The 16240-nt window shown below is 49.6% G+C and overlaps 1 protein-coding gene across 4 annotated transcripts; it reads right to left on the reverse strand.

Annotated features, from left to right (window-relative positions):
* Window positions 1-1898: 1898 nt before the first annotated feature.
* Window positions 1899-6612, reverse strand: LGALS3 (galectin 3). Of its 4 annotated transcripts, XM_068399430.1 has the most exons (7): window positions 6560-6612; window positions 4362-4415; window positions 4211-4233; window positions 3558-3899; window positions 3244-3332; window positions 2825-2993; window positions 1899-2127 (listed from the first exon to the last, which is right to left on the reverse strand). In XM_068399430.1, the coding sequence occupies exons 3-7, from the start codon at window positions 4226-4228 to the stop codon at window positions 1972-1974; spliced, it is 774 nt and encodes a 257-aa protein (XP_068255531.1). In that variant the 5' UTR covers window positions 4229-4233; window positions 4362-4415; window positions 6560-6612; the 3' UTR covers window positions 1899-1971. The 4 variants fall into 4 exon arrangements, with proteins under 4 accessions (XP_068255531.1, XP_068255533.1, XP_068255532.1 ...); XM_068399432.1 differs by lacking the exon at window positions 3558-3899; XM_068399431.1 differs by lacking the exon at window positions 4362-4415 and having other exon boundaries at window positions 6560-6592.
* Between the last annotated feature and the right edge of the window lie 9628 nt (window positions 6613-16240).

The following is a 16240-nucleotide window of genomic DNA, read 5'->3' on the forward strand; positions in this document are numbered from 1 at the left end:
CTGTTTCTGATGCGAGGGCACCTTTGGGGGGTAAGGCTCAGCCTGGTGCCTCCCCCAAAGCCCTGTTCCATACGCAGTCGCTGTTGGGAGGGTCCTGCTGCACCCTTAGACTCCAGTGCAATTAACAACTGCGGACGTGGCAGGGTTTGCCTGTAATTCTTTCCCATGGGAGTCTTCCTGGTGTTAAATATCCTCTTGCTTTGTAATAGTAGAAACTATCTCAGAACAAGGATTTCAAAGGCAGATAGTGTCTTTTTCCTGGCAATGTATTAAAATAGGCGTTGATGATTATTTCCTTTAAGGACACAGTTATCTATTGAGTACCTTAAGTACCTTCAAGCCAAACCATATATTTTCTCTTTGTTTTTTCATGTGAAAATCTCTTAACCTCTTTCTCTGAACCTCACCCTCTTCTCACATCTTGCTCCTTATGCATTCTCTTATCTGCACTGTGATATATTTATGCATAAGGAACGTGCCAGTTACATACATTCTATATTTGAGTAGCAGTATTAAAGTACTTCCAGTTGCTATATTTTTAACAAATACCTGACGGGGCTTCTTCTAATGGTGACCTTAGTGTAATACAGCCATTCTTCCACTAGCCTTTAGTTTAAACCAAGCGAAGGTAATTAAATCCCTGAGCAGAAAGCATTGCTACAGCTGGTGGAACTCCTCTGACTTCCCTTTTAACCTGGAAGCTATGTACTGGTTGCACTGAAATAAATAGAGGAAGCTGATGTGAGTTGGTGTTACTGTGCTGGAATCAACTTTCTTCATCACTAAACTGTTTCAAACAAACAGCTCCTCATGACTTGCCTGCTCTGTTCAACACGGTGCAATGAGTAGTGGTGAGGAGGGATTTCTGGGGTATACGCTGAAGCCAATGTTAGCAGTGTGCTGGGTCTAGGCACACTGGAAATTTTAACACTGTGCTTGTAACTTGGCATCTCCAAGTATAAATGAAGCGACTGTTATAAAAGAGTATGAGATGTCTCAAAGCGAGCCTTGAAAACATCAGTGGTGGCCATTGCACTGTCCTTGTTTTTCAGAGAATGACTCACAGCAAAGGGAACATACTTTTTTTTTTTTATGAGCCTGACTCACGAGGTGAACTTGCCAATAAACCTCCCCACCCTTGAAACCGGTCTTGACTCACACAGGAGTGATGAGGGGGGAGAGAAGCACAAGGCTCGTGACCCGTTCCATAGAGTACGTAACGCTTGTGTAAGTGGGATCTCCCTGGGGAGGGAAGCGCGTTCAGGACAGGCTCATTTGGGCTACCGAAGGGGCAGAAAGGACCTTTGAAATAAAGGAGAGGGGTAACTTTTCTAGCCGTGATCTGGGGGAGAGGTTTTGCTTCTTCCAGCTCTGCACCCCCTCTTGAAATACCTCATTCTGGTCAGGATCACAGGCTCATGAGTTTCCCACGTTTTCCAGTGTTTCCTAGAGGACAACCCCAGCCAGGTGAATTACACACAACCCCTTCGCAGCCTGATCATGCACCTCCTCCCTTGGGAGGGAACTTAAGTCCTTTGCTGGGCTGTTTTGATTCCTTTAGTAAAAAAGGAACAACGCCTCTACCTAGCAGAGCAGCTGAGGCTAAAAATACCAACTTACTGACTGCTGTCTGGTAGGTGGAGAAGATGGGTTGGAGATTGCTGCCCTAGTTCAGAGGACCAGCGGCTGTGTGCCACAGGCCGCTTTCCCAAGTACTCATCTCCATGAAAATCAAAGGGCTCCTCGTCCTCATCCTTTGGCCATGAGATTCTTTGTCTCTACAGCAAGAATTCAGATATGTCCACATTTGAGCTTGGCTTGCTGGGGGATATTGTGCCTTTTGAGATATTATTGAAACCAAATTTACTTGTGAAAGTATGTTTTATTACCTCAAAATATTCATGTAAGAAGGCACTTCTGTTACAGCCATATTAAAAGCACTAAGTCTGCATTCAAATTCCACCGCTGTGGTTATATCATGGTCGGCACGACGCTGGTGAGGGTGATGTCCCCAGCAATGCAGAGTTTGGTGATCTCGTTCAGCTTCTTCTCGCGGAAGCTGTACTGCAGCAAGTGAGCATCGTTGACCGCAACCTTGAAGTGATCCCCCTCGCAAAGGATCTGGAGCTGAAAGAAAAACCCCGGAGACAACCATCGGATTTGTTCTAGGAAGGAGTTTTAAGCCACGGACTCGAGCAGGCTGGCACTGGCTAAAGGCTGCTGCCAGCTGAGTCCAGCCCGGTGGCATGTGGAGGAGCTGGTGCAGCAACTCCCAGCTGCAAAAACACTGATGACCTTTGCCTTCCCCAAAGCCCTGCTCTACTCTTCCTCCTTCCTGTTTTAGCCCACAGTTTCTGTCTCCTAGTGACAGTGTTTCCAACGAGCAGTACCCTACGGCTCACGCAGCGAGAGCTGCGCTTTCACCAAACATGAACCTACTTTGCAGGAGAAAAAGCTCATGAAGAGAATTTGGCTGCTAATGGGGAAAATGCTTTCTAGAAACCTGCCCAACGACTGCTGCAGAACAACGGTGCAAATGAGGAGGATTTAATAATAAATAGGAATAACAAAAGTGTGGAGAAGTTATACCCTGGGCACCTGGACCTGCGGGAGGGGGTCAGAAGCGCAGGGAAGGTGCTGTAGGAACAGCCAGGGAAGCACACGGGGCGCCTGCCCCAAAGGCGCCTCTGGGAGCTGATTCCTGTGCAAAAGCATTGAGGTCCTTGCAGTGAACCTTGTTACCCAGCCCCGACCGAGCCCTCCCGGCACGCGGTGCAGAGGCTGTTGGCACATTAAGACTGAGTTTTGAGGGTTTTTTTGTTACCTTGAAGGGTTTTCCAGCTTCAAATGGGAACCTAGGAGCCGTCCTCTCCTCCTTTCCCCAGTTATTCTGGAACATCGAATTACAGACGATGACTTTCCTGTTGTCTTCCTTGAAGCGGGGATTAAAGTGGAAGGCAATGTCGTTCCCTCTCTTGAAATCCAGTGAAAACCTGCCAAGGCAATAATGGATTCACTGTTTTTTTTTCACCAAAGCCCCAGGCTCTGTTACAGGGCTTGCCAAAAGTAGCAGCAAGCAGGCAGAAAACAAACCCCAGACCCTGTTAGGCAACGACAGAGCATTTACACATTTATTTCGTGTCATATTTCATTTTACACCAAGCAGGTGTTGTTCAGGAAGGGAAACCAAATTCCAGCGCCCCAAGGAAACCCCCTGCCCTTAGTGCTGGACACCCCCGGTACCTGTTTGGGTTGGAGTTGACGGTCCCCGTGATGGTTATGAGCAGCCGAGGGACGAGTCCTGCCTGCAGGGGCAGCTCGAAGGGGACTTTCTGGGGAACAACAAGGATTTGGTGTTAGCAAAAAGTAGCACATCAGAAGCCAAATGCTCAGGTATGGGCTGGCTCTCGGTGTGACAATACACTGGGGCAGCCCCATGACACAGTGACCACCCATGCCACTCCCATTGGGGACAGCCAGCCGCAGGTCCCTCCCGTGGCCAAGCAAAATCAGGCAGTGAAGATGCAGAAACCCTGATAATATGATGGAGCTGTTACCATGGGAGGAGCCGGTCCCCCCTGTGGAGGAGGAGGCCCAAATCCAGGGCCACTGGGTGGTTGTCCTGGGGCAGAATATGGCCCTGGTCCTGCTGGTCCTCCAGGATATGGCCCCGGTGCTCCAGGATACGGCCCAGGTGCTCCAGGATACATCCCCGGTGCTGCAGGATATGCTCCAGGATAGGTCCCCGGTGCTGCTGGTGAGCCAGGATAGGCCCCCGGAGGGCCAGGGTACGCCGGGAACCCCCCAGGAACGGGCGGCTGGTTCCCCCAGGAGGGCCAGCCGTGGGGTGGGGGAGCAGAGGGGTTCGGGTTGTTGCTGGTGGGCAAAGCGTCGGATAACTGGGGACAGAGGGGAGAGGAGGAGGGTTAAGTGGGTGACATTAATCCTGGTGTCAGTTAGAGTCCTCCAACATCCATCTTTTGTAGCCTACAGCGTGCACTGAGGGCAAGAGCTCAGCTGCTCCCCAGCAGCGAGGGGGGCGAGTGCCTGGGCTGAGGTTTCCAGAAAACCAGTAAGTGCCGAGGTAACTGGAGTGGATTTGGGGAGTTACATAAGTTAGCGAAGATGTGTTCCCATCCCTGCCAAAGGTCCCTGCTTCAAGGCAAGACAACAATCACAGCCCCCGTGATTGAAAGAAATCCATACTTACGGAGAAACCGCCTGACATTTTTCCTAAAACAAAAAGACAAAGGAGGCTTCAGTCATTTTTAACAGACACCACCCGAAAAATAGTGATTTTTGAGAAGAGTTATGGTTTATAGTGGCAATGAGCTGGAAATTGGTACATCCCTATCACGTACCTGCCAGGCAGAGCCGACAGCTCCGGCAACACAGAACAAACCCTCGTCTGATACCTGCGGGGGAAATCGAGGGTCACCACCATGAGCAGCCTGAAGGGCTCCAGGGGTCAACCCAGCCCAAAGGCCCTCAGGGTGAAATCGGCCGCTGCAGGGTTGATGTTGCTGCAACACCATCGTTGACCTTACACCGCTGCTGGTGTCAAGCAGAGAGGGGACCCCAGGCCGTGGGGACCTGGTGCTGCCCTGCCCCGAGCGGTCTCAGCTCCCTCCAGCCTCTCGATGGGTTTTCACCAGGTTTTTGCTCTGGTTGGGGGGGTGCCAGCTCTCTGTGTGGGACTCAGGGTGACACCAACACCCGCACAGGCTCTGCGCAAGGGGAAGGCGCCCGGTGACAACGCTCTGCCCCCCGCAAAGGCGTGAGAAGGAGCAGAGCTACTCCATGGGGTGCTCTGGGCGAGCGGATAAAAGCTGCTTTACAAGTTTTCTGAGTCCATGCCGAGCCGAGCCGCTCTGCCACAGCAGGGCCCAAGGCAGAGCTGCCTGCGTGCGGGAATGGCCTCGGCCTCCTGGGGTTCCTCCCGTCAAAGAGAGCATTCATAAAAGAAGAGAGAAAAAAAAAAAAAGGAGAGCAAGAAATGGGGAAAAAAAGGGAAAAATTCCAAATTGAAAACAGAGAAGGAAAATGCTCTTTGAAAGACAAATCTGCATGCACGAAGGTCACAGCAAATTCATCGGGCCTGCCTTAGGAACAACAAAACAACCCAAGTTTTCTCAACCACCAAATAACCCTTTCCTTGCAGTCCTGAGCCCACGTGATTTTTAAGCCAACCAACATCCAGAAGCCTGGACTGTCTGAACAGCCCGTATCTCGCAAAGCTTTTATTTGCCTTCCGGGGTTTTTTTTTTCAAGGCCTTGAGTTTGCTGTTTGCATGCAGGGTGAAGCCGAGGGTGAGCACACGGCTCCTGCACGCTCCCCCGCACCGCATTCAGTGCGGTCGGGGTTGGTTGAGCCGCAGGTACGGGGCTGCCAGTGGCTTGTGCTGCTCCGGCAAGGGCTACTGGATGCTCCCCCCCCTTCTCCCCACAACACCTTGGGGAGAAGGGATTTTGCTCCCTTGCATGGATTTCTTATTGCTTTGGCCCCGCTGGGTTGGCATGGCAGGAGCCTCGTGTTTCCCCGCCAGGACTGGGATGGCCGATTTGGTATTTGTCACCAAAGTCTTGAGAAAATTCCTCCATCACCAAATGGTGCCGCCAAGCTCGGAGCCCAGCTGTCAGCCCGTCCTCTCCCTGTCACTGCAGCGGTGTGGCTCTTGGATGTGTCTCCCTCTGGAAATGCTCCAGTGGGTTATTTGCCCGCTGCCAGGCTGTCGCAGGCACGGGAAGGGCTTTTCTTCCACCCGCAGCACCGGGCAGCTCTGCCCTTCGGCAGTGCTCAGAGGCACCCCATATTTCCAGCATCCCGCATTTCCAGCACCACATGTTTCCAGCACCCTGCATTTCCAACACCCCACATTTCCAACACCTCACATTTCCAGCACCCTGCATTTCCAACACCCCACATTTCCAGCACCCCGCATTTCCAGCACCCCGCATTTCCAGGACCCTCCTGGCCACCAAACCCAAACCGACCCAATCTCTCCCCAGCAGCTCTCTGAGCTCTCACCGACCCGACGGGAGATGGGCTGCAGGGAATGTCCCCGGGCAGAGCTCTATAAAGCACCCCAAGTATTTCCTATAGTCACGTGAAGTGGAAAAACTTCTATTTGGGAAACAGACGTTCGCTTCCCCTCGGCGCTATTTCTGCAGTGAATTTCTGGGGTGTCTCTTTGGGTGTCTCCAGCCTCCTACACACCAACGCTCACTCCCACCCCTCCGCGTGTTTTTTGGGGCACAAGCAGGGCTACCCCGGCCCCCTGCAAGCTGCAAAGAGCCTTATATCTCCTTAACATTCGCCATCCCACAGTTATCCCAAGCATCCCCTAAAGCCAGCGAGCACTTTCTATATGCTCCGACTGCTGTTATTAACCACAAAGCCCAGCACAGCTGCCCTGGGAGCGTGTCCCACCTCCCACTCCCGCACACAAGGGGATGAGCGCACCTTTAACCCTTTCTTTGCAAGGCAAGACATGCCTTAACCCCGCTGTGCTCCCCCTGCTCCCACTCAGGACCCCCGTGGGTGGGTGCATCCACTCACCTGCAGTGCAGCAGCTCTCGGAGGCAGCGCCGGGGCTGGGATCCCGCAGCAGCTGGGGTGGCCCGGACACGGCAGCGGGGACCCCGCCTGCTCGGGGTGGGGACGGGGCGGGGATCCGGCTGGGAAAATCACTGGCAGTACAAGAACATTATTTTATTTCCCTTTATTAAGTGGTGTCACCACCACCAGGGAAACATTTGTGTTCCTCATGTTTTATGTCTCAAGTGGTTCTATTTTCATGCCTCAAAGGGTTTCGTTTTCCTGCCCCGGCAGAGACAGTCCCCACCATGAGTCACAAACCCAAGAGATTTGTCTGCAGATCTCACAGCTCCATCCCCCTCCAGCTTTATTAAAGCTCCCTAACACACAAATTTGCTTTTAAATTTTAAACTTTTTCTGCTTCTCTGCAGAGACTGCCCAGAAAAAAGACTCAGAAAGCTTTGTTTTTTGCCTGATGCAGCAAGGCTGGCAGAGGAGCGGCACTGTTAGCAGCAGCTGGAATTTCAACAAGCGCAACTTTACAGCAGGTTAGGGGTGAATCATCTCCGATTTGCTCAACTGGCTTCACAGCTTAAAGCAACAGAAAAGAAAAAGGCGTGTTTTAATGCTGGAATCCTGATCTGCTGTACGGTGCTGCTGGGAGAGGAGAGGAGAGGAGAGGAGAGGAGAGGAGAGGAGAGGAGAGGAGAGGAGAGGAGAGGAGAGGAGAGGAGAGGAGAGGAGAGGAGAGGAGAGGAGAGGAGAGGAGAGGAGAGGAGAGGAGGAGAAAAGAAGAGAAGAGAAGAGAGAAGAGAGAAGAGAAGAGAAGAGAAGAGAAGAGAAGAGAAGAGAAGAGAAGAGAAGAGAAGAGAAGAGAGAAGAGAAAATTTCAGCTGGAAGGGACCCGCAATGATCATCTAGTCCAACTGCCTGACAATTCAGGGCTGACCAAAGGTTATTAAGGGACACACCCCCTAACTGGTGTCATTAAAGACATAGAAACTACTTCTTCAAGGCAGCAGCTGAACTGAACAGCTTAGCTGATACTGCAGCTGATACCGAAAAGAAAGCAAAGATCTCCTGAGTTAGGTTTTAATGAATTTTAGTGTAATTCCTTTCAGTTCATCTCCGTTTATCTAAAAGGTTGGGCTTTAAAAGAGAGCAGCCTCGTCTCTACTGGGGCACCAGCCTGGATTTCAGCATCCTTCAGCTTCATATAATACTTGTAACAGGGATTCAGACCAACCTGAAGTGTGCAAGAGTGCCGTAGGCTGATGAGAGCTGCCAGGGATACCCGAGGGAGCAGCCTCCGCGGGATGCTCCACGCAGGGAAACACTTAAACAGGGAATGCTGCTTCACTTGCCTTTCACAGCACCCAAACCTCAGCAAACACACCCTGCAATGTCACTGGGGATATTTTAGGGCAAAGGGACCTGGAGAGGATTTAAGCCAGTAATGCTGAAGGATCCCTGATACGTTGCGTGAGCATCTGGCGCTCCCTGAGCCTGTAGCACAAGCAGGAGGGGATCACGGCTCTTCAGAGCAACCCTTCGAGTCCTTGCTCCAGCATCTGTCTAAAACACAGCCTTTGGGAGAGTCTATTAATCAAGAGGTGCACGTACACAGAGCACATGTTCAGAAAGGTGATTAAGGTCACACACACTAAGTGTTTTGAAGCAGGTACCGGTGACTTCTGCCTTCCTGGATAAGGCTGTATTAACTCGTTAGCGCACCGCTTTTTCCCTTCCTCCCTAAGACCCCCCCCCAAACATCTTTGGCAAGAGATATTTCCATGAAAAACCTGTACTGCTATTTTCAGGATTTCACTGAAAGCTCCAAGCATTTAACGAAGAGGTTTGCCTGTTTTTTTCCAGTTCCAATGCCATAAGCTTTGCGCTTCCAGTTATGCAGCAGATAGATACACAGTGTTAAAAAAAACGGGAAAACACAAATCGAAATCTGAGATAATTTCTTCACTTAAATAAGCCAAGCAGCAGCGAGGAGGGCAAGCGAGTGTCCCGCAGTCATGGGGTGGGTGCTGCGAGCCCTTTGCCTGCAGAGCCACGAAACGTCCGCATTTCGCTTTGCTCCACTTCATCCGAGTCACCACGTCGTGACTCACGTGGTTGACACGGAGGTGGCGACTGTGGTTTCCACACTTTGCCTCTTGTGATGGAGAACAGAGAGCAGCTGGGTGTGTGGCCATGGAGAACAGAGAGCAGCTGGGTGTACAGGCAGAGCACGAGGCCAGCCAGGCAGCGCATGAGTGCACCCAGTCTGTAGGAGATGTCACAGCGGTTGTGTCTCCTGCTTGCAGGGTTGCAACGCCATGTGATGCACGGTCCCGCAACCCAGGGCTGGCTGCTTTTCAAAAGTGGATTGAAAAAACAGTCATTTCTCAAAAATAGGCGTGTATTTGTTGTTTTGTCTTTAAGCACTCACACAGATCCAGTTTGCTTTAGACTTGATGTAAAATGCAGCCCCACTCGGTACCGCATACAATGTAAAGCCCTGAATTGCAAACCCCAGGGATGGGAGAGATGGGGGAGCCAGGCAGGAGGCTCAGCCATCAGGTCACACCTTAGGGATGGCCACTCTGATGTGCCCTTCACCGCGGCCAAACACATTCTCTAAACACAATTTACTTCCCCCAGTTTAAAATGCCCGGAGCTTATCCGACAGCGTGCAAGAGGCAAGTGGTATTTAATGGCAACCCAGCAACAAGGCAGAGATGAGCCAATTCGCTCAGTTCCACAACGGGCTCAGGGTCGGTCCAGGACTGGGAGCAACTCACCCATCAACTCTGTGTCCCCAAGACACTCAGGCACCATTACACTACACAGCAACATCGATTATTAAACATTTTCCGCTAGCAACAACCTTTGACCGGCTGCTCTGCAAGTGAATTAAATACGTACTGTGGTAGTTTAAAAGAAGCCATTTAAGCTGAAAAACTGCACAAGGCCAAGTAGATTAAAAAATTAATCGATGGAGACTGGAGGCTAGAAGCCAGGAGCTTATATATATTTTTAAAAATATATAAAAATGACAATTTGCAATTACAACTCAGAATTACCGACCCTGTAATTGGTCCCGGTACCCTTTACTCTGTGCTGACTCCTGTCAGGAGTTAATGTCTTCTGCATAGAACCAGAGAATCATTTAGGTTGGTAAAGACCTTTAAGATCATCGAGTCCAACCGTAAACCTAACAGTGCCAAGCCCACCGTCTTCTGTTCAGGTGGATACTGAGTCTCCCAGAGGCAAAAGACACCACCCCAGTGGGAGGTGTAGCTGTATAAAGTTAAATAACTTTAAAGAAAGAATTTTAAACTGCTCATTGAAATTAATAAACTGAAAGTTGCTTCTCTCTTGTATTCTTGACGGTAAATTAATGGGAAGGAAATTAATCTAGAGGGCAAGAACCTCAATGGCACGAGAGATCCACTCCCCTTTACAGAGCAGAACAACGCACATCCGCGTGATTTTATCAGTCTCATGATTTCTGTGGCCTGACTTGTGCGTGGGGTCGGCAGCAACCATCACGTGTGACGTTTGGGCTGCGGATCTACCACTGAGGCCATGCTCGGCACAGTCCCAAAGGGCTAAATTCAACTGTCATCTCTCCTTCCTCCCTGTGCAACCTCCTGGGTGGGGGAACAGGAACCACGATAACGACACCTCCTTTCTCAGACACAGGAATGAGGTTCTGAGTGCCACGGGTGCCTTTGCGGAGCCCCATGCCGCACCTCCCCAAGGTGTCACTCCCGTTTCAGCCCTGTGTGCCAGCAGCTGAGTCACCTCCGACTCTCCACCTCTCCGCAGCAATAAAAAAGGGCATCGCAGTGAAAGCAGGCACCAGGACTCTCCTCTGTGGAAGGGTAAGAACTTCAGTAACTCAAGTTTGATGGTAAAGAAAGCAAATGCAGGAGATGCAGAGTGTCGATGCAGCACCATCAGTGCAACTCACATGTACCTTTGTTACCAGAAAATAGTAACCAAGAACACTCTCTAAACCAAATGATAACTTAGAAAGCCGACATTGGTTTATTGCAGCGCTGGGTGCATGGGGGATCTCTCCTCCTAGCATGCACACCTAGGGACAAAAGCACACTCATTATATACATTATAGAAAAATGAATATTCATACAACTCCTGAGAAAAGCCTGCCTATTCCAAGAAACCTTATGCATATGCTAATACATTATGTAACTGACTTTGCGCATGCGTACTAAATTGGGGAAGGGTCTCGGGTGGTCTCTGGGGGGGTCGTAATTCCCCCATAGTGATGCTGTCAGCTGTGTGACTCTGCTTCTGCGCAAGGGTGGGTGATGTCTTTCTGTTGACACAGGCAGGTGCCTCCAAGGAAAAAATCCTGTTCTGGTTCTTACCAGATTTCTCTCTTCTCCTGGTGCCAGAGCTGTGAATCAAGTCATTTAAGACACCACAAAGATGTTGTTTGCAGTCTTGTTTGTCTTTGGCCCTTCTTCATAATTAGTGAGGAATTTAATGGAGACCTTGGATTCTCTAAGAATAAGCACAAGCAAGAGTCCGTGATAACTATAAGTGTTATCAGTCCCAGAAGCAGACACTGTCTGCAAAACGTGCAGTTAGCTTCAGAAAGTGCAGTTATTTTAGCTGAAAGGAAAACTACTGAAAGGAAAACTGATTCTGTTTAAAGGTTGCACAGAGCAGGCCTTTTAGGGCCTACTTTGAGGCCTACTTCTATTAAACCGCCCGGTATCGCCTTCACAAAGGTGGGCTTGCTCTCGTTTCCCTGTGGCAGCTCCCTTTTATTCTTTCTAGAGCACAAAGCCAAACTCCTGCCTTTGCATCTTCCTTCTCCTAGAAAACAAGAGTACCGCTGCAAAATGGCAGCTCGTCCGGCTCCCTCTTGCTCTGACAGCGCCAGAAGGGCAAGTCCACCCCGAAAGCTTCACACAGCTTCTGATGCTGATGCTGTAGATGAGCACAAGCACGCTACAGTTTGAAGCCTTTTTATTAGTAAAGATAAATAAATGAGAAGGACTTTGCACTTGAGGTGCCGATCTACGTTGCTGTGTAAAGCTGGAGTTAGCTGGCACTCCTCAAGGAGCCAGAGTTGATTATCTTGGAAGCTTTTTAATACAGGCTCTTCTAAGTCTTAGCAGCTTCCACTTCAGCTTTTCAGCAACTAAGTTGCTTTCCGAGCATTAAACAAGTCTTGTAGCCATTTGTGTCAACAGAGATTTGCAAAAGTCCCCAAAACCCCCCTGGCTTCGAACTGAATAGTAACCACCTCCTCCTCTGTACCATGCTCTGCACAGAGCACTGCCCAGGGGCCCTTAAGGAAGGTCCTTCATCCTGACATTGAATAACTGAATGGAAAACCCCTACAGCAATCCCAAATGCCTGTGCAGATGGGGTGAAAGACCCCCCATGGCTTGCTCCCACCAAAAGGACAAGGTCCCAGTGCTTTTCTTGGCCATGCTCCATGCTTGCCCAAACATGCAGCCGACTCATTCAACCTTACAGAAAACTAATCCAGCCTCAAAAACCCAACAGAAATAGTGCTGTGTTGCAGGAGGGGGGTTGAATCGGTTCAAGCCTACTCCCACCCAAGCCAGAGTGTAACCCTGTTGTGTCTTTGGGTGCAGCACCAGGAGACCCAGGAGGCAGGCGAAGGGCTCCCACAGCCAACCCAGCCCCAGGGGCTTCTTGCCTCCAGCTGGTCCCAACACAGCTTTGCCATGGGAAAGATGCTCCATAAGGAGAATAAAGCCCCGCGTGATACCACCACACGGACATAGGGGGCTGGAAAAGAAATGTGAAGGCCAAAGACAGGTGGTTCAGTCTAATGCAGCAGCAACACCAACCACGCTGAAGAGTTTACTCTCAAATAACTTTATTACAACAGCAATAGGTGGCTTTTACCAGAGCTCAGGAAACCACAGGCAATGGGCAAGGTAAGAGCTTTGTAAGAGTCCCTGGCAGGTCGGCAGACTTTCCTCCTGTGCCGCACTGCTTGTGATACTAGAGCTTTGCAGAGCACAGAAGGTCATTCATCTGTGAAAGCTCACGCTAAACAGGGCTCATATTTAAATCTCGTATACAGCGTGCAGTGTGTTTGTGTTCTTCCTGTAATGCCATCTCCCAAACAGCACTGTAAGTCACTAAAAAGTTGCTGGTTTTCTTCATTTTTTATCAAGTTCAACGTTAAAAATAATCAATACCAGACACAGCCTTCCCTGCCAGGGAGAATTTGCCAGGCAAGCGCAGCAAGAGGGTTGGGAGCGGCACCACTGCCCTCTCATGGCAGCAGGACCGGGCTGTGCAGATCCCAGAGGGACCACACCAGGCTTTGCTTTCACACACCCGTCATGAGCTCATTTTTCCAGCATCTGATTTTTCTTTCACCCACTCAGAGTGGTTTTTGCTCGGTGTCACTCCACAGAGCAACAGGAGAGCACTGAGACGAGGAGGACGGCAGCGGCAGCTCAGACCTACTGATGGGATTGTCCCCACCTTACAGGTTATGCGGCCTTGCTCATGCTCGGCTTTCAGAGCAGGAAAATGGGAACAGCATCAAGGCTGAAATGCAAACGTGAAAAGCTGAAGTGGAAGCTGCTAAGACTTAGAAGAACCTGTATTAAAAAGCTGTCTCCTTGAGGAGTGCCAACTAACTCCAGCTTTACACAGCCCAACACACAGTGAGAAGCACCAGGATATTAAAGCATTAATCCTTCCCACTTGTAAGCAAACTTAAAATAGGACATTCTGCCACCTTCTCTGTGCTGGAGGGTGTTGCCCTATCACTGAATACAGGGAAATTAGAAAGCACAGTATTCAAAACCCCTCTGAAGAATTTCTGTCATACAAAGCACTATATAAAGCTTTTCCCATCATGCAAATTAAGCACGTTCTTGTGAAAAGGCACCATAATACAGCTTTACTTTTCATTATCCGTTAACAGCTTAGTAAAACAGCGTATCCTGACAGATCGCCCTTTGTTAGCATGTACTGGGCTCCCACTAGAAGCCAGAGATCTCCCCCAGAACAACGTTGTATTAACGAGCCAGAGTAAGCCCAAAAAGTCACAAATGAAACCTGCAGTCACTTGTCACCTGAATTTGTTTCAAGAATGGATAAATTCCATGTTTGCTTTTAATCAGACACAGAATAGTGTGAATTTCTTAACAGTCATTCACTGGGTGATTCAGGTGGGAAGGGATATCGGGAGGTTCCCAGGCAGCTTAGGGCTTTATCCAGGCTGGCCTTCAAAACCTCCCAGGACAGTGTCTGCACAACCTCTTTGGGCAACCCTGTCTGACCCTCCTCATGCTGAAAGTTTCTCCTTGTTGCTGATCTGGCTCTCTCACACTCATGCCACCATCCAGTTTTGCAGTGATACGAGCTGGTGTTTGCTTTAGAATATGGTCTCTGCCACCAGCAGGAAGTTTTCCTCTTTAAACCTAAACTATAAATAATCGCCCCCATTTCACACTGAGGATGCCAAACCCAGCCTAAATGTCACTCAGGAACAGCTAGTAACAGGGTAAGGCACAGCAGGGTACCCAACTGCTCCCCAACCTCCCCCCAGGAGCCAACCTTTAATAATTTAAATAGCTCATCCTCCCTAGGATCCCTCCCTAGCTCAGAGAAACGAGTTCCTCTGCAGAGCATGAAATTAAATGCTTATGGTGGACATGTGCTCCAGGTCCTCGTCTGGATGAGCTTCCTCCCACTGACAAAGAGCCCGATACAAGAGTCTCCTCACCAAGGCCCTGCTCCAATTTACATGGCTCTGCCCCGTTCAGTGGGATTGGATCAGAGAAGTAATTGGCTTAAAGATAACTGGGGTGGTGGCAGAGGGGGAAGAGATAGGGAGATGTATACTTAAGCCGTCATTACTGCCAAGTGAAACAAATTCAGTGGCTGATGGCAAAGCTTGATGCAAGAGTTCAAGTGCTACAAGGGGTTCCTCCCCTGATCTCCACCACAAGAACATGAATCTGCAAGAGCAGGTGAGATCTCGTGCAGGCAACAGAACCAGGATGTGAAATTAAACCCCAAGGTGTGTCAACTGACTGTGCAGCACGGCCCTTCCCTGCTGAGTGGCATCAGAAAGCTGGCAAGAGGACAGAAGCCCAGGTCCTGCTGTTTTATTGCTCACACTCTCATTTAACAGGGAGGGTACCCTCTGGAAAGCGATACTGCAGAGCTGAAGTGCTTGTACTATTACATTGACTATCCCTTATCTAGGTGTAACTTGCAACTTTACTATAACTTATGATCTGCTGCACAGGGGATACAAGTTCCCGTTCTTCCGTCTTCAGTCATCAAATGAGTCAACTTGATGAGGAGGTCTCTGAAACAAAAGTACCTGCTTCCAACAGCACGCTGCCTCGGTGCACGCAGCTTTTAATGGTGGATTTCCCACATACCCAAGAGACTCGGCAGACAAGACTGACCAAAAAAAAGAAAATTTTACCTTGAGTTATCAGCTTAATGGGTATGTGCAAGCACACACACTTTTAGATCAAGTTAACTCAAATTCCACTGAATTGTGAGGGCAGAGTTATAGCTGATCCTTCCACTACAACTACCTTGAAAACGTGTTTGGGAAAACCAGATCCCAGGTGAAGCATGCAAACGTCATGTCTATCAGCAGTTACCCCTCTTCAGACCACGACCTTTAGTACTGCAACGCCTGCCCCTGCCCAAGCAGCACCTACACCCAGGTGTATGTTCATAATGAACGGCAGAAATAGGAAAGCCGCTATTAAGAAAAACATGTATGAAAAGTTTTGTCCCTACTTAAAGATACCTAAGAGCTCTTACGCCACAGAGGCTAAGGACAACCTTCAGGTCAACATTCCCCCCCCTTTGGACAGTGTGGAGGCAGTTTGAAAGAGGCTGGTCAGTGAATCAATGCCTGTGCACAGAAACGGGTCTCAACTTGCCTGGAGAGAGCTCAGGTGCCTGCCCTCACCATAGCAGGCCAGAGCTAACCCTGCCTCCACCGTGGGTCCGGCCGTGCACCTACTCACTGCTTTGCAAGACCTCTGGATTAGTTTTGCAAAGCTAAATACTCCCCTAAGATTTATATAGGTAAGTATGACTTGTCAGATGCCCCCCAAAAATTCCATTACAGTTTTTTGGGCCTGCAGGGTAGTAAGCAATGAACAGAACTGGATCAGCACACCCACGTCCTCATCTCGACCAACGCAAAAGAGCTACAAGAGAACTCATTTGAGGAATCCAGCGGGGCAGACAATCCCATAGCTGAGCACTGTTAAGATAAAGCATTGGCCATGCATTGTGTTGTTCTATTAACAGATGTCGGGATTACATTCGGTGCACCGTCTAAGAGGAGCTTGTTTTCTAAGCCTTAAAGCAGATAAATATTTTTGTAGCCACTCTTTACGGCTCGCTGTTGTCATTTTTACCTTCCTGGAAGGGTGAAGGTGCGAACAAAGGCAGCAGCATTGGCCAGCTCAGTGTGAACCGTTCCGCAAGCCACCACATCGGAAGAATGTAAACGTAGTGGTGAGTGATGCCCAGACTTCGTAGTTCACACCACTGCCATGCCCTGGAGTTTCTCAAACACTATTATCCACCCTATCCCATCAAACCTCCTGATAAGCATATAAAAACACTGGTTTGCAGGTCACTTACCACATCCACGTGTCAATCTAGCAGAGGAACTGCTCAGAGCCAGGA

The sequence above is a fragment of the Nyctibius grandis genome, chromosome 4 (assembly GCF_013368605.1).
Source record: "Nyctibius grandis isolate bNycGra1 chromosome 4, bNycGra1.pri, whole genome shotgun sequence".
Classification (NCBI taxonomy): domain Eukaryota; kingdom Metazoa; phylum Chordata; class Aves; order Nyctibiiformes; family Nyctibiidae; genus Nyctibius; species Nyctibius grandis.